General features: G+C 44.2%; 1 protein-coding gene across 1 annotated transcript in view; it reads left to right on the top strand.

The window, feature by feature from the left end:
- fras1 (Fraser extracellular matrix complex subunit 1) overlaps positions 1-23,689 on the top strand; it is a 757,390-nt gene that overhangs the window by 640,202 nt on the left and 93,499 nt on the right. The window contains exons 54-59 of the mRNA XM_070871094.1: positions 574-742; positions 7,088-7,334; positions 11,062-11,406; positions 11,716-11,876; positions 17,402-17,549; positions 18,607-18,812. Of these exons, the coding sequence (XP_070727195.1) occupies positions 574-742; positions 7,088-7,334; positions 11,062-11,406; positions 11,716-11,876; positions 17,402-17,549; positions 18,607-18,812 (1,276 nt within the window). The remainder of the gene's footprint in view (positions 1-573; positions 743-7,087; positions 7,335-11,061; positions 11,407-11,715; positions 11,877-17,401; positions 17,550-18,606; positions 18,813-23,689) is intronic.

Below are 23,689 nucleotides of genomic sequence, written 5' to 3'. Positions count from 1 at the left end.
CCTTGTGGCTCTCCATTTTGGGATTTCAAAGAGGAGATTTTCCTGGGTCTGTGCATAAGCCATGCCATGCCATAAGGGTTGCCATGACACAGAATATTGGAAAATCAGGTGGGGTGAAGTGCACAAATGTTAAAGAATCCGTCTGATTTTCCTCCACTAATTAAAATGGAGGGCATGAGGCAGGTTTCTTCACAGGCATGCACTCTGACCCACCCGATTTTATGATACTCGCGGCACCCATGTGATCCAGTGCACGTGGATACAGACTAGGAAAATGTCCACATTTGGTCTTGCTGGATCCAGCTTTATTATACTGTTACATTCGCCAGGAATTTCCTCAGGACTTCTTCTACTCCCTGCCCTAACTTTGGAGAAAATCCTGTTGATGTCACAAAGACCCCCATTATATAAATCCATGAAGAAATATCAGTTGGTAGTCTCTTCATTATTAGATTTCCGATTCTCATCATCATGTCTGTGCCTAGCACTGTGTTATTTGTCCTTATGTGATTAAAAATTCCGAGCAACAAGTTTAAAAACTAAAATCTGACCTCATCATTGTCCTGTTTGCAGTTACAATGTCAGTGAAAAGGCAGGCTCTGTGAGTGTCACAGTGAAGAGGACTGGGAACCTCAATCAATATGCGATTGTACTATGTCGTACTGAACAGGGGTCAGCAACTTCTACTTCTGGAGCTGGCTCAAAGCTGGGCCAACAGGACTATGTGGAGTACGCAGGGCAGGTATGTGCAACATTGATATGTATGGGGGTGTATTACGTGTCAACAGAATCAGTTGGGGAAGAAGTAATATCTGACAGTTACTTGTCTGAACTAGTTGCTTTAAATATTTTCAAGTGTGTATTTTGCATTGGTAGTTGAGACTTTCTGATGTGAAGTTGGGTGGATGTCAGGTGTACACATATGGTGCATGCAGAAAGTCGGGAAATTTAAAGGGAAGATTCGCTGGGAATATCCTTGGAGTTGGTCCCACTCTGCCGCTGTGACTTCACACGGAATTTCTGACGCACTTCTGGTGAATTAACGGAATAGCGCAGGAGCAGCTCCCAGGAAATTCCTGGCCTACATTTTCCTGCAGTCACAAATTTTAGCAAAAAAGTAGACATGAATATAAGTGGGGAGCACCACTTGATACTTGCATCTACTCTTTTGCTAAAACTCACAAATAGAGGAAAATATATCCTTAAGAAAGAAAAAATTCTATCAACCAGCCTTCAGTTAATCTTAAAATCCAGATTTTCCATTCCTGGTATTGTTTAGACCTGAATAGTGGTGGCTTTTAGATAGAATGGAAGTAATTTTAACTATCGGTAGTGGTGTAAAACAGATGATATTGTTTGGCCATATAGAAACATAGGAATATAGGGCCCAAATTTGATGGACTCACCGCCCATTGCCACCGACATTCCTCTTCGGGTTCCGCCCAGTGCCATTTTCCATTTGGCCTGGAGCGGGCGGGGGCGGGGGGGTGGCGGAGAGCTGCTGGGAACCGCCTGCTGACGTCAGCGGACGGCCGAGTGGCGTAAGTGGACTCCCGCCCTCTGAGATGCCTTATTCATGCGGACGGGAATCACCGCCAGAACGGGGGTGGACCGCTGCGAGGAGGCTGGTCTGTCCCCGACGGTAGGTATGAAGATCCTGACAAAAAGGTTCGTAAACTTATTCGAATTTTTTTTTTCACAGCGACTCTTACCTCTATGGTACCCCCTGAAGGTCTTGGGTGGATTTTTTATTTTCTGATGATTTTAATTTTCAGCTCTTTGACCCTCCGTGGGCGCGACTCCATCCTCGGCGGCACTTGGGCGGCAAGCGCCACTGCCGCCAAGAATGAGAGCACTCGCTGGCTGCCGCCCAAAGAACTGTCAGGGACCTCGGTGGCCATCGGCGGTCCTTTGGGCGGCACTTGGACGGGCGGGGGCCTTCACCATATTCGGGCCCATAGAAATCTACAGCGCAGAAGGAGGGCATTTCGACCCATCGTGTCCGCGTCAGCCGACAAAGAGTCATATGGCCCTCGATCAGCAGCCCTGAAGGTTACATATAAACCTATGAATAATGAAGGAAAAATAAAGAGCAGTCTGCCCCACACAACTGCGATACCCCATGCATCACAACATTTTACACTCCACCCCAACCAGAGCCATGTGATCTCCTGGGAGAGGCAAAAAAACAGATAAAAACGCAGGCCAATTGGGGAAAAAAATCTGGGAAAATTCCTCTCGGACATATCCAAGCAATCGAAACGAGTCCAGGAGATCACTCTGGCCGTATTCGATTCCCTGAACTACTTACCATCGTATCTGCGGCAGCCAACAAGAGGTTATCCAGTCTAATCCCACTTACCAGCTCTAGGTCCGTAACCCTACAGGTTACGACACTTCAAGTGCCCATCTAAACACCTTTTGAATGTGGTGAGGGTTTCTGCCTCCACCACCCTTCCAGGCAGTGAGTTCCAGACCCCCACAACCCCCTACGTGAAGAAGCTTCCCCTCAAATCACCTCTAAACCTTCCACCAACAACTTTTAAATTATGCCCCCTTCCACCAAGGGAAGTTGGCCCTTGCTCACTATATCCAGGCCCCTCAATGAGGTCCCCTCTCAGCCTCCTCTGTTCCAAGGAGAATAAACCCAGCCTATCCAATCTGTCTTCATAGCTAAGATTCTCCATTCCAGGCAGCATCCTCGTAAGTCTCCTCTTCACCCTCTCTCGTGCAATCACATCCTTCCTATAATACGGCGATCAGAACTGCACGTGGTATTCCAGCTGTGGCCTAACCAGAGTATTCTACAATTTAATCATAACCTCCCTGCTCTTGTATTCTATGCCTCGGCCAATAAAGGCAAGTATTCCGTATGCCTTCTTAACCACCTTATCCACCTGGCCTGCTACTTTCAGTGATCTGTGGACAAGCACTCCAAGGTCCCTTTGTTCATCTACACTTCTAAGTGACCTACCATTTATGTGTATACCCTTTCTTCATTAGCCCTCCCTAAGTGCATTACCTCACACTTCTCCGAATTAAATTGCATTTGCCACTATTCTGCCCACCTGATTATATCCTCCTGCAGTCAATGACTTTCTTCTTCATTATTAACCACACAGTCAATTTTAGTGTAATCTGCAAACTTCTTAATCATACTTCCTATATTCAAATCTAGATCATTGATGTATACCACAAAAAGCAAGGGACCCAGTACTGAGCCCTGCGGAACCCCACTGGAAACATCCTTCTAGTCACAAAAACATCCATCAACCATTACCCTTTGCTTCCTACCTCTAAACCAATTTTGGATCCAACTTGGCACTTTGCCTTGGATCCCATGGGCTTTTACCTTCATGACCAATTTACCATGTGGGACCTTATCAAAAGCTTTGCTAAAGTCCATATATAGTACATCCTGATTACCTCCTTGAAAAATTCAATCAGTTTAGTCAAACACGATCTTCCCTCTACAAATCCATGCTGACTGTCCCTGATTAATCCTTGCCTTTCTAAATGTGGATTTATCCTGTCCTTCAGGATTTGTTTCCAATAATTTTCCCACCAATGAGGTTAGGCTGACTGGCCTGTAATTATTCGGCCTATCCCTTTCTCCCTTCTTAAATAAGGGTATCACATTAGCAGTCCTCCAGTCCTCCGGTACCATGTCTAAATCCAAAGAGGACGGGAAATGATGGTCAAGGCCTTTGCTATTTCACCTTTTGCTTCGCTCAACAGCCTGGGATGCATTTCATCTAGGCTTTGGGACTTATTCACTTTCAAAGCTGCTAAATCCCTTGATACCTCCTCTCTCACTATGTTTATTTCATTCACAATTTTGCATTCCTCCTCAATAGCAGTATCTGCATTGCCCCTTTCCTTTGTGAAAACAAACACAAAATATTAATTAAGAACCATACCAACATCCTCCGCCTCCACACACAGATTACCCTCATGGTCTCTAATAGGCCCTACCCTTTATTTAGTTATCCTCTTACTCTTAATATATTTATAGAACATCTTTGGGTTTTCCTTAATTTTACTCGCCAAGAATTTTTCAAGCTCTCTCTTAGCATTCCAGTATCCTTTTTCATTTCACCTGTGAACTTTTTATATTCCTCCAGAGATTCAACAGTATTTAGCCGTCGGTATATGACGTACGCTTCCCTTTTTTCATTATCCTCCCCTGTAAGTCCCTAGACATCCAGGAGGCTCTAGAATTGTTATTCACACCCTTTTACTTTAAGGGCACATGTTTGGCCTGATCTCTCCAGATCTCTTCCTTGAATGCCTCCCACTGTACCGACACTGATTTATCTACAAGTAGCTGTTTCCAGTCCACTGTGGCCAAATCACTCCTCAACTTAGCAAAGTTAGCTTTTCCCCAATTTGGGACTTTTATTCCTGGTCTATCTTTGTCCTTATCCATAACTACCTTGAATCTGACTGAATTATGGTCACGGCACCCAAGTGCTCTCCTATTAATACCCCTTCAACCTGCCCAGCTTAATTCCCCAAAACTAAATCCAGAACCACCCGCTCCTGTGTTGGGCTTGTTACATACTGACTAAAAAAAGTTCTCTTGAATACATTTTAAGAATTCTGCACCCTCTATACCCTTCACACTATATTTGTCCCAATCAATATTAGGATAGTTGAAATCCCCTACTATTACTGCCCTATGGTTTTTGGACCTCACAGAAATTTGCCTACATATTTGCTCTTCTATCTCCCTCCCACTGTTTGGGGGTCTATAATACACACCCAGCAGTGTAATCACCCCTTTTTTATTTTTTTGTTTTTATTTGTCTTTTGTAAAGAAAAATTGGTCGGCATATATAACAGCCAGCAAATCCGATATCACCTGAATTACTCCACCGCTGAAAGTTTAAATAACCCTCAATCAAATGAAAGTATGTTATTTGCACTCAATTTTCAATGGTCAGCTTATTTACACAGCTTCATGTGCAGTTTTAGATGGGTGCAAGGAATGCAGTAATGGTGGGAACAGAAAAATATGCATCAGTAACATTTTAAAAGAAGGAACAGTCTCCAAATATATCACCAAGGCTGAAGGGGAAGGAGACTACAAGGTGACTGGCAAAAATGAAGGGAGGGGAAACCCAAGATACAGACATCAATCTGCAGGGGAGTGACAGAGCAACCACTTGTTTGATGGCTGCTGAAGTGGATTTGAAGCTACCTGCAAGGGAAGGAGGTTGTAAACCCCTCCGCCTTTTATTCCAAGTCAACATCCCCATAGGTCATGCAAGCAGTGAGGTGGAGCCAGGTTTCAGTGCACAGCACACCATTACTTTCATTGCATATACCAGCCTTGTCTTGTGCTACTTGGTCACTGCAGATGCGCTTGCAGCAGATGGCAGAGCACTGTATCTGACTCTCTGCTGATCAAGACCATTCCCACAGTCATTGCCAGGTAGGTGTAACAATGCGTACAGGTATAGTAGGTGAAATCTGGACAGGTGCAGCTCATTAGGCTACGCTCCTTCTTGATCACCCAGGCGTGCCTTCTTTCATGGTGTCACTGAAAGCATGACATATGGTGATTGGAGTGTGTCCTAGGAAGCATCCACCTTTATAATTAGTCAAGCATTCACATGTCTTTTTGCTGCCTTTGGATCCACATAACCCAGCATCCTTTGTTAATAGGAAGTATCTTCACCTATCTCTCCAGATGCAGGTATGCAGGTATCGGCAAGTAGGCACAGAGCACTTCTCATGCAACCTAACTTCCGTTAGACTCCATTTCCTTCCAAATACCTCACTTAGGGAGATTCTTATTGGAAACCAATTGGGGCCAGTAATGGTGCCATGATTGGCACAAAGGCTCATGAGGACCTAGTGCCAGCAAGGATAAAACATGAAGAGAAAAGATCAAGGTTGAAATATACCTACCTTCTACCTTAATATATTTGTGTCCTTTCTATGACTTTCCATATACTTATCACTGCCTAGAAAGCATTTCACATGGGTGTGATTTACATCTCTCAAGCTACATAGCAGGATGACGGGAACTGGTATGTAATACAGTCCTACCCCTAAATTAATCAGCAAATGAAGCACCCGCCGCCTTCTGCCGATGGTCACCAGTCTCAAATACTACATCATAAAGTGGATGGAGTTCCAGCAAAATGGAACTGCTGCCCAATTTGTACCGCTACAATGGATAGCCAGCAACAAGTAAATTTATAAGTAAATCTGAGATGCTGCTTTGTCCTAAATTTGTTAATAGGATTTTAATATTCAGTAAGCTTTGTACATATTTTCACATTTTATAACAAGAAGCTAGCAGTTTTTTCATGAGTGAAATGATCAAGCATGACCAGATGGTACATGATACTGCAGTTGGAGTGCTAACGTATTAATCCAAAGATGATAAAAATCTGACTGCTAATGGCATCTCCATCATATATCTTTTCGAGACCTTTGAGCAGGGTGATTGATGCCTGCCCTATCAGTTAGAGGTTGGTCATATTATACAAAAAGAATATTAAAATGTTACTATCCCGATGACTTATTTCAGATATGCACCATCACGTGTGCGACTGAGCTATACAGATGAGTTAACAAATCTCAGCTAGATTGGTAGTTGAGAATAATAAACATCAGGCAATGATCTGGAGCTATTTGCTATTCATTGCCTCTTGCTGATAAGTGCACTTGTATGGACATTGGGTGTGGAGAGGATCAGTTTTCACTTGATGCCTCCTATGACTAATTATCCTGCTTACACTCACTGTTTAGACTTACACATGAAGATTATTTCATTATATTTTCCACATTCTGCCCACCTGAATGGGAGCAGTTTGCACAAATACACATTCCATTTGCGTAAGGTACAGGAGGACTGTATCCATGAGCTTCTGGAACTGTACCAATTTGTGTCAACTCCTTTAATAAAATACTGTGAGGAAATGTATTTTAAGAAAAGGTTAGCATTCCTTGGTGGAGAGGTAAAACGGAATTGTAAGAGTGCCATGGAAACTGATGAGAAACAATGAAGAGGACTTCCTTTGTATCGTATTAAAGGTATAAAGCTGTCTCCATATGCTTGATTCTTCAATAGGTTCAATTTGATGAGAGAGAAGATACAAAGGCTTGCACTATTATTATAAATGATGACCAGGTGTTTGAAAACATTGAAAGCTTTAATGTGGAGTTGAGCATGCCTGCGTATGCCTTGCTCGGGAAGATTACCAGAGCTAAAGTGAATATCAATGACACAGAGGACGAGCCCACGCTACAGTTTGACAAGAAAATATATCGAGTTAATGAAAGTGCTGGATTTTTGTTTGCCCCAGTGGAAAGGAAAGGTCTGTATTGTTCTTTATCTTTAACCTTAACTAAAGGGAGGCACAGAGGTACTTCAATTTTTGATGCACAGTTCAAAGAAAAGAAGAAATCTAGTGCTATATTCAGTAGTAAAATGATATCAATTTGCACTTCCAGCAGGAGATCAAATTTTCAACTTGCTCTTAAAATCAACCAGCTCGGTGAACTATAAATAAGTAGTTGGAGCTCTGAAGCCAACACTAGGTTGGATAATCCTGGTCCATGCTATAGTCCATTCAAGGAGTTAGGGACCTTAGAATTATGGATAATCTTTGTGTAACGAGCAACATAATTTTTACGCACATAAAATTTTACCCAGTTTATATTAGTGCTCCCTACAGTGTACTAGATTTTGTTTCTTTGTTAAGTTTTAACATTTAATATATAAAAATGTATATTGTTTTACAGAAATTACATGTTCCAAAAATGTTTTTCATATTTTTAATGATACGTCAGAGTTACGATCATTTCAGAAGTAGACAACCTTTGAGTTTAACTCTGAGGTTCTACTGCATTTGTTTTATTTTACAGGGGTGAAGAGTAGGGGAAAGTAGAAAGATAGGCCGGAATCTTACCGGCACGCGGGTGCAGGTTTGGTGGCGGGCCCACTGACAAAATGGCCGAGATTGACAACGGGGCAGGATCCCTCTCTGAACCCGCCTGCTTGTAAGTTTCCAAAGTGTCGGGTTCTGCTGCAGATTGCAGACCCGTCACTAAGCGACATGTCAGGCAATTATGATAGTTAACAAGCTGCTTAAATCTATTTAAACAGCATTTTACCAGCTCGAAAGGGTTTTACCAAGTTTTTAACGAGCTTCCTGTGGCTCGGGCTTCACGTCAGGTAAGTGTGTCAGATTCTCAATGACTCTCATTGCTTTGACTAGTTGACAGCTGCAGAAATGGTATGAAAGCTACCATTTCGCAGCTGTTCACATTACAATCTCAGAAGCTGAAGCCTTCAGGATTTGCAAGAGACTTTTGAGCTGTATGCAGTTTGGAAGTGTTTGCAGTGAACTCTCTATCCACTGTCACCTCCTTGGAGCAACCTCTCTCACCATTGACAGATCGCTTCTGTCATCTCAACTTCAGCTGCCATCTATTTCATAAGCATAGATGCCCTTGAGAAAATCTCACCTTGGTCCTCAGAATCCCATCACGATCAGCCCCAACACCAACATCACTAAACACACCACCAACAACATCAAGCTTCTCCACAATCACCTGATGCTGCACAGGACACATGGCATCAGCACCCAACCACATTGCTGCCCAGGACGCCAGGGATGGCCTCACCATGGCCAGATTTACTTTACTTGATGCTGTACACCCTGACTGCCACATGATGCACCAGGTTGGCACCACCCACACCAGCATCATAAAGGATGCCTGCAATGCCCAAGCCTTTCACACTCATCACCATTGTGCAAGGTACCCTTATGTTTCACCATTCACTACAACTCACGAAGCCACTTCCAATGGTGCACACAAATCTTTCCAAGAACGCAAAGTCCTGAAAATAAAGATTTCAACATGAATATTGGCTAAAAGACCCAAATGCCTACAATTGTGTGTTGTTAGTTGGTATGATTGGACAAGAATGAGGATGAGTGTGAGGTGTGGCTAGTGAGATGGGGATGTGATAATGCAAATAGAGAGGAAGAGGATGGGTGGAGGTGCAAGGTAAGTTGGTGTGAGTAAGGAGATACAGGAGTAGGGTAGGGAAGGCAGAGTGATGGGGATGTGATGAGTGGCACAGCAGGATGAGGTTGAGTGTGGCTTTGCAGTAACATTTTATGACCTACTGAGATCATTGAAAGGTTTGCGCCACTGCAGCATGGTCCTCCTGACAACATCCCTACTTGTGCCCTCTTATGCAATGTGCAACCAGGCTGCGTTGGTGTCCTGGGGAGATCTCGTGTGCCCATGGGAAGGGAAGAGAACCTCCCTGCATGCTGTGACTCCCTCTATAAGCATCTGGAGGGAGTCATGGGAGAACCGTGTACCTCTGCAGTACTTGTCAGTGTTTGCAGCACCTCGATGCTGTAGAATACTGATAGCACAACTGTCAAAATCAATGTGGACATGGTCCCTTTAAGGAAACCAGCTGATGATGTGTCATCAGATGACGTCATCAGAGCCACTTCCTTCAATTAGCCGGGAACCTCAGGATGGGCTTAACAAGTCCGATCAACTGAAGATTCTTCATACAGTGCGGGCTGGAGCGGGGTCGCAGCCTGCCAGTCGCGTGCACTCGCTACAGTTGTCAAGATCGCGGCCATAGTTTCTGTTCCTAAACCCGACTGCATTCTTGTAGTTAGCTATATCAACACCAGTTATCCTGTTCACTGGCTCATCAGTCCCAGCATATCAATCAACAGAATCTTTAGTCTAGTACTGCATCTTCAAAATCAGCCCTGTAGCCTGCTAAATGGCACAACAGATTTAATTGAAAACATATTTGCAATATCCTACACTCAGCTTGCAAAGGATAGAGAGATACACCCATTGCCTGAGTATGGGGTAGCTTTTCATCTTTACCATCTGGACGTTATGCATCGTTTGGTAAAGTGGAAAAGGAATAATCTGGTTAGTAGGATCACATACACTTACACAACCAGCCAGATTTTCCATTCATTTCACCGACTGCTACATGTGCTGAAATCAGCAAAATAAAGAACTTAACCTGCAATAATCTTGTCTGAAGGCTTCGTACCAAACCATTTATCCACTGAGCTAAAACAGGAACTTTTGATATTCTTCTCCATTCAAGTAGTCCTGCCAAGCATCACTCATCATAAGCACCAATCAGCCATTTCGATTTACATACGACACTCTTAAAAATGAACACAGCTTCACACGTTTAAATGGGTTTGCAATCCATCTCCCTCGTACTGATTAGAATTCTCCTGGTTACATGATGACATATTACTTTCTTTTAATTACTTTCTTAAGGATGGTGCCTCCCACAATAGTCAAATGTGTTTACATTATCCAAAGGTTATGATGTCAAATACTATCCTATGAGTTTAATTATTAGGTTAGACAGTATTTTGCATCCCAATACTTTTGGAATGTATCCATGTAGAACCATTTTAGTCGGAAATTTGGCCACGAAATAATTTTACATGTTGGAGCATAATTTGTAGAAATACTTTAATAATGAAGAACAATAGTGTCATAAACGAGAGTACCAGAACAAGAGTCGCAAGAGTGTTTCAAATTCATCTGTTTGCTTTTTTCGTGCATTGTTAAATGCATTTGTGTCATATTTCGGTTTGTGTATTTTAAAAAAATAAATGGGTTAACAACTTTGTTTAAATAATGTACAGAAGGATTTGATGTGAATACATAAGATAGTGTGCTAAAATAGAGCACAGAGAAACTTCAACCCATGGAGAGAAGAGATGAAATATGAAATTAGCTCTCTGCATGAATATGCAAGAGTTTTGCAACACTGTGATAGCCAGTCTTTGCTATTGCTTCAACAAGGCAATAACTGCTGTCTTCAGTGACAGACAGATGGTGTTTTCTTGTCCTTGCTAGATTGACTCCTGAAAGCAGCATGGATACTGGGGTGTTATGGAGCATAGAATTACAGATAAATTAAAGCATGGAAACAATTGCTTCTAGCTCTGGTTTTACATGACCCAGATGTGATTTTTAAAAAAATGAATTCATATATCGCTTTGAACTGTTGTCACTCCATAGGAGACACCAGTAGTACAGTCTCAGCCATCTGTTACACTGTCCCAAAAACAGCCAAGGGCAGCAGCCTGCATGCCTTGGAGTCCGGTTCAGATTTCAAATCCAGGGTAATGATGAACGAGAATCGTGTGATCTTCGGCCCTGGTGTAAGCATGTCGACGTGCGATGTCAAGCTGATTGATGACAGTGAATATGAGGAGGAGGAGGACTTTGAGATCATCCTGGCTGATGCATCTGACAACGCACGGATCGGGGAAGTTGTAGCTGCCAAAGTGATGATAAATGGACCCAATGATGCCTCACTGGTATTTCTTGGAAACTCTTCTTTCAGTGTTAGTGAAGATGCAGGTAGGTATATGTTTACTCCATAGTTATCATTAGTCAGCTAACCCCTCTGATTGCAGCATCAAAAACCATAAAGCTAAAGAAAATATGATGTATATTTGAAATAATTTCTGTATTATTTTGCTACTTATTTTGGTAAAGCATAGACATTGAGTAGGACTGGCCTTTGTGTCAGCCTTAATGTGATGTAATATGTGATAGTAATTTAAAGATCTAAATTTATAAAATACAATATTTCAGAAATATTACAGGAGCTGCTGATTCTCACCAGTTTGGTTACATATTTTCATACTGAGATGTATTTAATTGTAGGCTCCATTGAAATACCAGTCATCAGGCATGGCAGTGATTTGTCCAGCCCCACTTCAGTGTGGTGTGCTACCCGCACTTCGGATCCTCCTTCTGCAACTCCAGGCATTGACTATATCCCCAGTTCCAAGAAGATTGACTTTGCACCTGGCAGAACAGAAGAGGTAAACTACAACATCAACAATGGTATCACAGTGTGCACAGAGCTGTGTTTAAAGCAGGGCTTTGATGAACATATGGTGACAATATATATGAAATGAAAATAAATATGCCAATGAATTTACACCTCTGAGTTCCCCACACAATACATTCACAATCTCAGCCATGCCTCATGAGGAGGAGCAAATGGAGCACAAGTATTTTCTTACAGCGGGATAAAGACACTTGATGGGTAATTTTACCAGTCCATGCTGTCAGTGAGGATTAGTGGTTAGAAAACCATGGGCAGCACAGGCCCAAATTTCCGATATTGCCAAAGTTTGAGGCTCTCCACCAACAGCACATACTCATAACATTCCCCCTGTGAAGGGCAGGCATTTTCTAGCAAAGGGCAGAAAACAGTTGGAGCATAGGAATTTTACTACAGAAGGGAGAAGTGTGAAGCAGGGGTAGTTTCCTACAGCGTGGAAGAGAACATTTAAAAGTGATTCACTGTGGGCTTCCATTATGCATCTTCTAAAAAGTGATGTTGACCGAAGCCTGGAAGCCTGTCCTGTAGGTCAAGGACAGGTATATGCCACTGTGACACTGTTGCGTATGCAATAACTCAATAGGCTTAGTACCGTGAACTCAATCAGGTGCGACCTGACTCTACTTTATTAGCTCTCAAGGTGAGGATTAAACATGGAGGCTTTCTTTATATACAAGGGCTACACATGTGTGTCTGTAGCCCAATGACCTGCGACGGTCACTCCCCCTAGTGGCAGGTAAACCCAGGCATACATACATTACATCATTCCCCCCCAAGATCTTGGTTTCAGTCCTATTTACAAATTGGGACAGTCCGGGGCTTTCCGCTCCCTAGTTGATTGTCTCAGTTCAATTCCAGATCTAGATGAGCTCCCCAAGTCATTCATGACTTGAGGCTGGGTAGCCGATCTAATGGGAGTGGCAATGTCCATGTCGGGGATTGAAGGTCCAGATTCATTGACAACAGCAGGGTCTTCTGATGGCTGAATATGAATCGGTTGGTCATTCATGGTGTCTTCTTCAAGCTGTTCCGGCTGTGTGCCGCAATTTCATCTGATCAATGTGCCTCCTGCATGTTTGCCCATTAGTGAGCCTGACAATAGGCACCCTGTTGCCCTTCTTGGCCGTAACAGTGTCAGTGACCCACTTGGGGCCTTGACCATAATTTAACATGTACACAGGATCATTAATAGAGATGTCGCGTGACACGGCAGTGCGATCACGACACCACTGCTGATGTTGACGTCTGTTTTCGACGTGATCGTTAAGATTAGGGTGGACAAGCAAGAGCCTGATCTTGAGACCTCTCTTCATCAACAGTTCAGCAGGGGAGACCCCGCTAAACAAGTGAGGTCTCGTCCTGTAACTAAGCAGTATGCGTGACAAGCGAGTCTGCAAAGAACCGTGAGTTACGTGTTTCAGGCTCTGCTTGATGGTTTGGATGGCCTGCTCCACTTGACCATTGGACGTGGTGCTGACCTTACATGCTTGATACCATTGAGTCTCATAAACTCTTGAAACTCCAAACTCGTGAAGCACAATCCGATGTCGGGCAGACCATGAGTGGCAAACATGGCACGAACGCTCTCAATGGTGGCTGTGAATATGCTGGATGACATGATTACACATTCTGATTTGGAATACGCATCAAAAATATTTTGCCCAGGAAAGGACCCGCATAGTTGATGTGAATCCTCGACCATGGTTTGGATGGCCATGGCCACAGACATAGCGGAGATTCCACTGGTGCATTGCTTAACTGCATGCAAGTGTTGCACTGATGCACACATGACTCCAAATCAGAGTCAATGCCAGGTCACCAAACGTGAGACCTGCCAATGGCCTTCATCAGCACCATACCGGGATGGGTACTGTGTAAATCCCGTACCAATCTCTCCCTGCTTTCTTGGACATAACAACACGGATTACCCCATAGCAAACAATCAGATTGAATGGATAGTTCGTCTTTGCGATGGTTGTAAGGTTTGGTCTCAGCACACTTCCCTGGGAATGGCCGACCAATCACCACTAAGAACACAGCATTTTACAACCGATAAGATCGGATCCTGGCTGGTCCACGTCCTAACTTGTTGAGCAGTGACAGGCGACCCTTCATTCTCAAAGGCATCCATGACCAACAATAGGTCTGCGGGTTGTGGCGTTTCTACCTCCGGCGTGGGCAACGGTAAACGGCTCAATGCATCGGCACAATTCTCGGTGCCAGGTCTGTGGCGAATGACATAATCATCGGCAGATAATGTCAGCGCTCACCTCTGGATGCGGGACGATGTGTTGGTATTCATACCTTTATGCTCTGAAAACAAAGATATGAGCGGCGTGTGATCGGTTTCAAGCGCGAAACGAAGCCCAAACAGATACTGGTGCATCTTTTTAACCCCATATACGCAGGCTAAAGCTTCTTTCTCTACCATGCCGTAGGCTCTTTCCATTTCTCGATGCGTACGCAACGGGTTGTAGTTTGCCCGACTCATTGGATTGTTGGAGCACGTAACCCACCCCATGTGATGAAGCATCACAGGCCAATACTAAACACTTGCACGGGTCATAATGTACCAGCAATTTGCAGGAACAAAGCAGATTTCGAGCCTTCTCGAACGCCCTGTTTTGAGATACACCCCAAACCCAGTTGTCGCCTTTTCTGAGCAGCATGTGCAGTGGCTCTAATAATGTGCTCAATTTAGGTTAGAAATTACCGAAGTAGTTGAGAAGAACAAGGAACGAACGCAGCTCCATCACATTCTGGGGTCTGGGTGCATTTTTGATGGCCTCTGTTTTCGGTCCCGTAGGCCTGATGCCGTCTGCAGCAATCTTCCTTCCCAGGAATTCGACTTCCAGTGCCATAAAGACGCACTTTGAACATTTCAGCCTGAGCCCCACTTTGTCCAGACAATGTAGAACCTCTTCCAGGTTGTGCATGTGTTCGGCAGTGTCATGACCTGTGACCAGAATGTCGTCTTGGAACGCCACAGTTCTAGGGACGGACTTCAGTAAACTCTCCATGTTTCTCTAAAATATGGCTGCAGCCGAGCGAATTCCGAAAGGACACCTGTTGTAAATGAACAGCCCGTTATGAGTATTGATGCACGTAAGTTTCTTTGACAATTCGACATCTTGTATATAAAGAAAGCCTCCATGTTTAATCCTCACTTTGAGAGCTAATAAAGTAGAGTCAGGTTGCACCTGATTGAGTTCATGATATTAAGCCTATTGAGTTATTGCATATGCAATGTTTGGCGACGAGACACAATATGAACTTTCACACACAAAAAAAATGAGCACCGTTTGAATCCTGGAGCAATTCGTGAAGGGAGAATACTGGGAGGATTTTACACATCGCCTCGACCAGTACTTCGTGGCCAACAAGGTGGATGAAGACGCTGGCGCAGCTAGGCACAGCAAGGGGCAGGGCGGTTTTCCTCATGGTTTGTGATCCAAAACTCTATGGCCTCATAAAGAATCTGCTCTCACCTGCACGTCTAACGGAAAAGACCTATGAGGAATTGTGTGCCCTGATTCGGGACCATCTCAAATCTAAAGAAGGCATCATTATCTCAAGATATCGCTTTTACAAGCATGTTCGTTCTGAGGGCCAGGATGTGGCGGAATTTGTTGCCGACCTGAGACGTCTCGCTGGGCCGTGTAAGTTTGGAACCGCGTTGGAAGACATGCTGTGCAACGTCTTTGTAATCGGCATAAACCACGAGGTGATCCTGCGGAAGCTGCTGGCTGCGGAGACGCTGGATCTGAGCAGGGCCATCACGATCGCCCAGGCTTGCCTGACCACGGTCGATAGTACAAAGCAGATATCCTCGCAGGGTCGGAACTCCACGGCAAGTACTGTGCACCAGATTGTGTTGTCGGTTGGCAGAGCTGCACCTGGCAGGGCCTACCCGACTGTGTTTGTGAAACCTGTAGCTGCTCGAAGTCCGCCATTGGGCACGAATCCGATTTCACCCTGTTGGTGCTGTGGGGGCAATCATCGGCCTCATCAGTGCCTTTTCAGACAGTATATTTGTAGAGGCTGTGCGAAAATGGGACACCTTCAGCGGATGTGTCCGCAGCTCAGCGAGCGTGCTGCAACACACCACGTGGATGATGATGACCGATCTGGAACGGATCCGGCAATGCTACCTGAGATACCCGAGGAGGAAGTGTATAGTATACATTCATTCCTGACAAAGAGCCAACCGATAATGATTGAAGTAAAATTGAACGACGTGCTGGTATCTATGGAAGTAGACACCAATTATGAGCCAGAGGACTTTCAAAAAGCTGTGGGACACCAAGGCTGTGAAACCCAAGCTGAGTCCAGTAAATGCAAAATTGCATACCTACACCAAAGAGCTCATACCAGTGATTGGCAGTGTAGCTGTCATAGTGTCTTACGATGGGGCGGTTCATGATCTATCGCTGTGGATCGTTCCAGGCAATGGTTCAACGCTGTTGGGCAGGAGTTGGCTCGAAAAAATAAAGCGGAACTGGAATGATATTAAAGCTTTGTCATCGGTGGATGACGCTTCGTGTGCTCAAGCACTGAGCAAATTTCCCTCGCTGTTTGAACCAGGCATCGGCAACTTTACGGGAGCCAAGGTGTAGATCCACCTGGACTCAGATGCAAGACCTGTCCATCACAAAGCCCGGGCAGTCCCGTACATGATGAGGGAGAAGATCGAAATCAAACTGGACAGACTTCAACATGAAGGGATCATTTCACCGGTCAAATTTAACGAATGGTCTAGCCCCATTGTTCCTGTGCTGAAGAGTGATGGCACTGTCAGGATTTGTGGAGACTACAAGGTTACGATCAACCGAGTTTCGAAACAGGATCATTACCCATTACCAAAGGCTGATGACCTGTTTGCAATGCTAGCCGGGGGGAGGTCGTTCACCAAATTGGATCTGACGTCAGCCTATATGACACAGGAGCTTATCGAATTGTCGAAGAAACTTACGTGCATCAATATGCATAAAGGGCTGCACATGTGTGTCTGTGGCCCAATGACCTCCGATTGTCGCTCCCCCTGGTGGTAGGTAAACCCAGGCCTATACATACATTACAGACACCTAAAGGGGAGAAAATGCAAACACTTTACAAAGAAAAGATAAAAATATGTTTGACAGTTATCAAAATTTCAACTCATAGCATCTGGGGAATCTGCTTTCTTAATAATATTACAGGTTCCTTCAACTTCAAGCTCGAGTAGAAACAAAATGAGATACCTTAAGATTCATTATACATTTTCAGATCAGTGATTTGATAAAACTGATCAGATCTTTACAAAAGCTGGGAAATACAGGTTTATCCTACCAAGATCACCATAGCTGACCTAGAAAAAGACAGAATTATCAAGGATAAAGTGGAGAAAAATGTATTTTCTTTAACAGTGTCAGCTATTAGTCTACATTGGCTCCAACTCCCACTCCCCCAATGGAAAACATTCATATTCATTCATAAATCTTACTCTTTTTGTCCTTACAGACTTGCACTTTAACTATTCTGGATGATGTGCAGAATCCAATCATTGAAGGGAATGAAACTTTCATTGTGTTCCTGAGCTCAGCACAAGGAGCAGAGCTAACTAAACCTTACCAGGCTACCGTTGCTATCAATGACACCTATCAGGATGGTAGGTTGCTTTAGTAACAGTTTAAGCAGAAAGTCTGAAACATATCTCTATAAATCTAATAATTAAACCTTGTATTCTTGCAAGAAAGTCAACTGAGTTTGAATGGATGTGTGTTACGATTTTTTAATGTCGTAATGATTAAGTACATGATAAATTGCTGCCAGATTATGCGATAGTCAAATTACTTTAGCATAAATGCTGTAAAGGAAGTTACCTGCGCACTGGGCTGCTTCTAATGAAATGGTGAGTGGAACATTGCCAATGGGAATTTCTGACTTCACCAGTAAATGTGATGTGACATGTTTTGTATTTCTGTTAAATTGATCCTTGAGTATTTCATTGGTCAAATTCTTAATTTGTTCTGGAAACAGACATTGGACCTATGTAACCTGCCCACCCCTGCTGGTTTGGGAACTAGCCTGTTTATATTTGGATGTTTTCATGAACCAGTAATAGGAAAAAAAGAACAGCTGCCCAAGCTGTGCTTTTGGACATGCAGTCATTTTCTTTATTTTCTCTCGCTCGCACACTCTCATTTTAATTCATCTGCATTTCTTCAGGAGGATGGCAAGCCGCAGTCATTCTTCCTTCTGTATCGTCCACAGAATGGAGGAGTTTGGCTTTAGCTTAGTAGCTTCTGAGGAAAGCACATACTGAGCACAAACATGAAAATGTTGTTAGGCCAATCTAAGATGGGTGGCCTCCTATTCCTAAGTCATATAAACTTGGTGTTATGTTCGTAAACCATAATGGGGTGAAGAGTGTATTAACAGAAAGCAAACAAATACTGTAGCTGCTGGAAATGCTGCAAACACTCAGCAGGTAAGTCAGCATCTGTGGTGAGACGATACAAGTTAATATTTCAGGCGTGGACCAAAGGGCTAGATTAGAACAAAGGGCTATATTGACAAAAAAAATCATAGTTGCCATTCTCTGCACTGTTAAGATTTCAGTTGCAGTGTAACATATAAATGGGGTTATGCTTGATAAAACTCAAATTAGACAGAATTACTTTATTGTTCTAAAAGAGAATGTTAAGCCTTTCTGGATGTTTCAGTCCCTAGCATGCAGTTTGGTAAGGATGTCTACAGAGTGAAGGAGAAGGAAGATGAATTACGTGTTCCCATTATCCGAACTGGTGATCTTAGCTACGAGTCCTCTGTGAGGTGCTATACTCGACAACTGACTGCAGAGGTGATGGAAGACTTTGAAGAAAGAAGGAATTCAGATGACTCACGCCTTACTTTCCAGAAGGGAGAAAAGGTAAACTTCTCTTTAACTATTTATTATCTGCTTTCTTGTCATTTTCTTCAAATTGGAGAGAAGTGTGAGCTTTATATTAATATAGAGGCAGCTTGATGTGGGAATAAAAGTATTTTTTTAATTCACTCACGGGTTGTGGGCGTCGCTGGTAAGATCAGCATTTATTTCCCATCCCAAGTTGACATTGAGAAGGTGGTGGTGAGCCATCTTCTTGAACCACTGCAGTTCCTGTGATGAAAGTACTCCCACAGTGCTGTTAAATAGAGAGTTCCAGGATTTTGACCCAGCAACAATGAAGGAATGAAGATATATGTCCAAGTCGGGATGGTGTGTGACTTGGAGGGGAACTTGGGGGTGGTGGTGTTCCCATGCGCCTGCTACCCTTGATCTAGTGGTAGAGGTCGCGGGTTTGGGAGGGGTGCCGATTCCATTGTGGGGGTTTAATATCTGCTGCCTGGCTCTCCCTCGCCACCTGCGAAACTGTACCAAAAACTTCCCCCCACACCTCCCCATGCAACTTACCTGAGAGTCAATGGGCAGCCTCCAGGCTGCCTGATCTTCACCTGCCAGCCAACTCCTTTTTTACACACTTTTCAGGCAGGCAGTTAGCTAGCGGGATGTAAATGAGGTGCAAGAGATAAAATAACGTGGACCTCCAGTTAATGACGTTGGTTGGGAGTTGTCACTCACCTTTCCCGCCTGAAGCCACTTATCCCGTTTTCTTCCTCAGGCGGAAGGCGGCTGCACTGGTGTACTGGAGGCGGTGTTGAATCTCGTCGAAAATTTACTGTCTGTAATTTAAAGACTGAACTTGCTTAGCTTCAAAGAGTTAAGATGGAGTCAGTAATCTTCTGTCTTAGGCAGAAAGTGCTGTATTTTTATTGTTTTCATAATTGCGGAAATAAGGAACATATGTTCTCACTATTGAACATTAATGCGTTTTATGTAAACAAATCAATTATTGTGCTTTGTCTTGGTTATTATTCAGTCACCTTGGTAAAGGTGGAGTTATTAATAAGACACCTAGGTAAAGGAAGGAGAATTCACGTGGTGGTCTGTGTCACCTTCTAGTAACCGGTATATGGAGTAAGAATCTTCTGCTACGATTTCTGGGTCTTGTAACTAGATATTGGGCAGAAATGGGCATTCTGGATTGGTGGGAACCCAAGAACTAATTTTAGTTGCTGAACCCAAGGCATTACCCATTCTGAAGCCCTAAAACTAACAATGGAGCACCCTGAAAGCTAGAAACAATTTGGCAGATGCTGTCAGCACAGAGATTGAACCCCCAAAACTGAACCTCCATGTCAACTTGAAATTTACACGGACCCTATTAAAAAAAATCAGAGGAGTGATTTTTAAGCAGTAATCAAATCAGAGGATTTAAATGATGTTTAGATGCTGAACTCATCCTGATTAGGTTCCTGACTTGCAATCACTCCAAGCTGTCCTTTTGTCATGTATGTACATTCTGTTTGTAGCCACCAGATGGCGTCATTGTTGGAAGCCACTGAGCAGCATGCACATGGTGCTGCTCAGATGTAAAAGGCCAGCCATTTTGAGAGCCAGGCACTTTGGGCCTAAATAAAGCAGAGCCAAGGTTGTACTTGCTTAGTTAAACAGTACTCAGTTTGAACCTTTATTGCATGCCTAACATTTGGCGACGAGAATACAAGAACCTTTGTTTGCAAAACAAGCACGATTGGATTTTTAGAGCGAATCCTGGAGGGAGAAGATTGGGCAGACTTTGTGAGCCATTTGAACCAGTACTTCGTGGCCAACAAAATGAAGGGGGTTGACGATGCAGATTGGCGCCGGGCCGTGTTCCTCACTGTGTGCGGTTCAAAGATCTACGGTCTGATAAAGAATCTACTCATGCCTAGTGATCCAACAGAGAAAATGTACGAGGAGTTGTGTACATTGGTACGGGAGCACCTCAAGCCAGACGACGGCATCATCGTCTCGAGATACATGTTTTATACACACGTTCGATCGGAGGGCCAGAGTGCAGTGGAATTCGTTGCCGACCTAAGACATCCTGCGGGACCGTGCAAGGTCGGGACGGTGTTGGCAGACATGCTGCGGGACTTCTTTGTTATCGATATCAACCACGAGGTGATCCTGCGCAAACTTCTGCCGTTGAAGGAGTTGGATTTAAAAAGGGCCATCCAGATCGCTCAATTATGTATGACAACGGACAGGAGTCTAAAGCAAATAGCGGTGACGAACCGAACCTCGGCAAGTACTGTAAATACGATTGATTGGGCGTTTGGCAGAGTGGCACATGTCAGGGCCTATCCGGCTGTGTTCGCGAAACCTGTGGCTGCCCAAAGTCCGTCAGCGGGAATGTATTCGACTTCTCCGTGTTGGCGTTGTGGGGGAAATCACGATTTAAGCAATATAGTTGCAAAGGCTGTCTGAGAGTGGGGCATCTCCAGCGCTAGTGTCCGCAGCTGAGCAAGTGAGCTGTGACACACCATGTGGAGGATGAGAGTCAGACTAGCGCGGATCCGGATGCGCAATCCGAGATGCCAGAGGAGGAAGTGTATGGACTGTACTCCTTCATAACCAAGAGTAAACCAATTTTGATTAAAGTGAAGTTTAACAGGATACCGGTATCGATGAAACTGGACACGGGGGTGAGTCAATCGATCATGAACAAGAGGGCATTTTATAAGCTGTGGGATACTAAGACTGTGAGGCCTAGGCTGAGCCCTGTTAACGCCAAGCTGCGTACGTACACGAAAGAACTGATAAAGGTGATTGGCAGTGCACTAATTAATGTATCATATAATGGTGCGGTTCATGAGTTACCGCTGTGGATTGTTCCAGGCAATGGCCCAACGCTGCTCGGCACGAGCTGGTTGGAGAAAATCAGATGCGACTGAAACAACATAAAGGCGTTGTCATCGGAGGAAGATACATGTGCCCAAGTTCCCCTCGCTGTTCGAACCGGGTTTCGGCAACTTCACGGGAGCCAAGGTGGACATGGACTCAGATGCAAGACCCGTCCATCATAAAGCTCGGGCAGTGCCGTATATGATGAGGGAGAAGGTCAAAATTGAACTAGACAGACTCCAGCGTGAAAGGATCATATCACCGGTCGAATTTAATAAATGGGCCAGCCCCATTGTTCCTGTGCTGAAAAGTGATTGCACAGTCAGAATCTGTGGAGACTACAAGGCTACAATAAACAGGGTTTCGAAACAAGATCAGTACCCATTACCACGATAGCCGGAGGGAAGTCATTCACAAAACTGGACTTGACATCGGCCTATATGACACAGGAGTTGGTCGAGACGTCGAAGAGACTTACGTTTATTAACACGAACAAAAGAATGTTTACTTACCACAGGTGCCCTTTCAGAATTCGCTCGGCTGCAGCAATATTCCAGAGGAATATGGAAAGTCTACTAAAGTCCATTCCCAGAACTGCTGTGTTCCAAAATGACATCCTGATCACCGGTCGTGACTCCAAGGAACATCTGAATAACCTGGAAGAGGTTCTACTGCGTTTGGATAGAGTGGGACTCAGACTGAAACACTCGAAGTGCATCTTCATGGCACCAGAGGTCGAATTCCTCGGGAGGAAAATCGCCGCTGATGGCATCAGACCTACTGACATGAAAACCAAAGCCATCAAGAATGCACCCAAGCCGCAGAACATGACGGAGCTGCGTTCGTCCCTGGGTCTACTCAACTACTTTGGTAACTTCCTACCTAAATTGAGCACCTTACTTGAACCACTGCACATGCTATTGAGAAAAGGTGACAACTGGGTGTGGGGCGCATCGCAAGACAGAGCTTTCGAGAAAGCCATCAATCTGCTTTGCTCGAACAAGCTGCTGGTACATTATGACCCATGTAAACATTTAGTTTTGGTCTGTGACGCATTGTCATATGGAATTGGTTGCATACTCTAACAAGCCAATGAGTCGGGGAAACTTCAACTAGTCGCGTATGCATCCAAAAGTTTGTCTAAAGCGGAAAGAGCCTACAGCATGGTAGAAAAAGAAGCTTTAGCATGTATGTACAGTGTTAAGAAGATGCATCAATACCTGTTCGGTCTGAGATTCGAATTAGAGACCGATCACAAGCCGCTCATTTCATTGTTTTCCGAGAGCAAAGGTATCAATACCAACGCTTCATCCCGCATCCAAAGGTGGGCGCTGACATTATCTGCCTATGATTGTCATTCGCCACACACCTGGCACAGAGAATTATGCCGATGCTTTGAGCAGGATGCCGTTGTCCACACCAGAGGTGGAAACGCCACAACCGGCGGATCTAATGTTAATCATGGGTGCTTTTGAGAGTGAGGGAACCCCTGTCACGGCTCAACAAGTTAAGACCTGTGTTATGTATTTAACCCTTGGAAACCTGTATCACACCACCACCAGAGGGCCTACCTTTTGGAGTCCCAAGGGATCGCAGCATCCCTTGGGCGCACTGTATATAAGCAGGCCACTGGAGTCTAATTAAACGCGTTAAGGTCACACTTACTCATTGCTTACAGTATTCAGTTTCATCCTTTATTATGAACTTAACAATTGGAGACGAGATAACGAACAACCGTGCGAAAATGCAAAGAACAGTAGGTATCCTGGAGAAGTTCTCAGAAGGGGACGATTGGGAGGCCGTGTGGAGAGACTTGACCAATACTTCGTGGCCAACGAGCTGGAAGGGGACGAGAACGCTGCCAAACAAAGGGTGATCCTCCTTACACTCTGTGGGGTAATGACCTATGACCTCATGAAGAATCTTCTAGCTCCGGTAAAACCAACAACCAAATCCTATGAAGAATTGTAAACGCTGGTCTGGGAGCACCTAAATCCTACGGAAAGTGTTTTGATGGTGAGGTATTGGTTCTACACGTG

The sequence above is a fragment of the Pristiophorus japonicus genome, chromosome 2 (assembly GCF_044704955.1).
Source record: "Pristiophorus japonicus isolate sPriJap1 chromosome 2, sPriJap1.hap1, whole genome shotgun sequence".
In the NCBI taxonomy this organism is placed as follows: Eukaryota; Metazoa; Chordata; class Chondrichthyes; family Pristiophoridae; genus Pristiophorus; species Pristiophorus japonicus.
The sequence above is the reverse complement of the archived record's forward strand: the minus strand, read 5'-3'. Positions and strand labels throughout refer to the sequence as shown.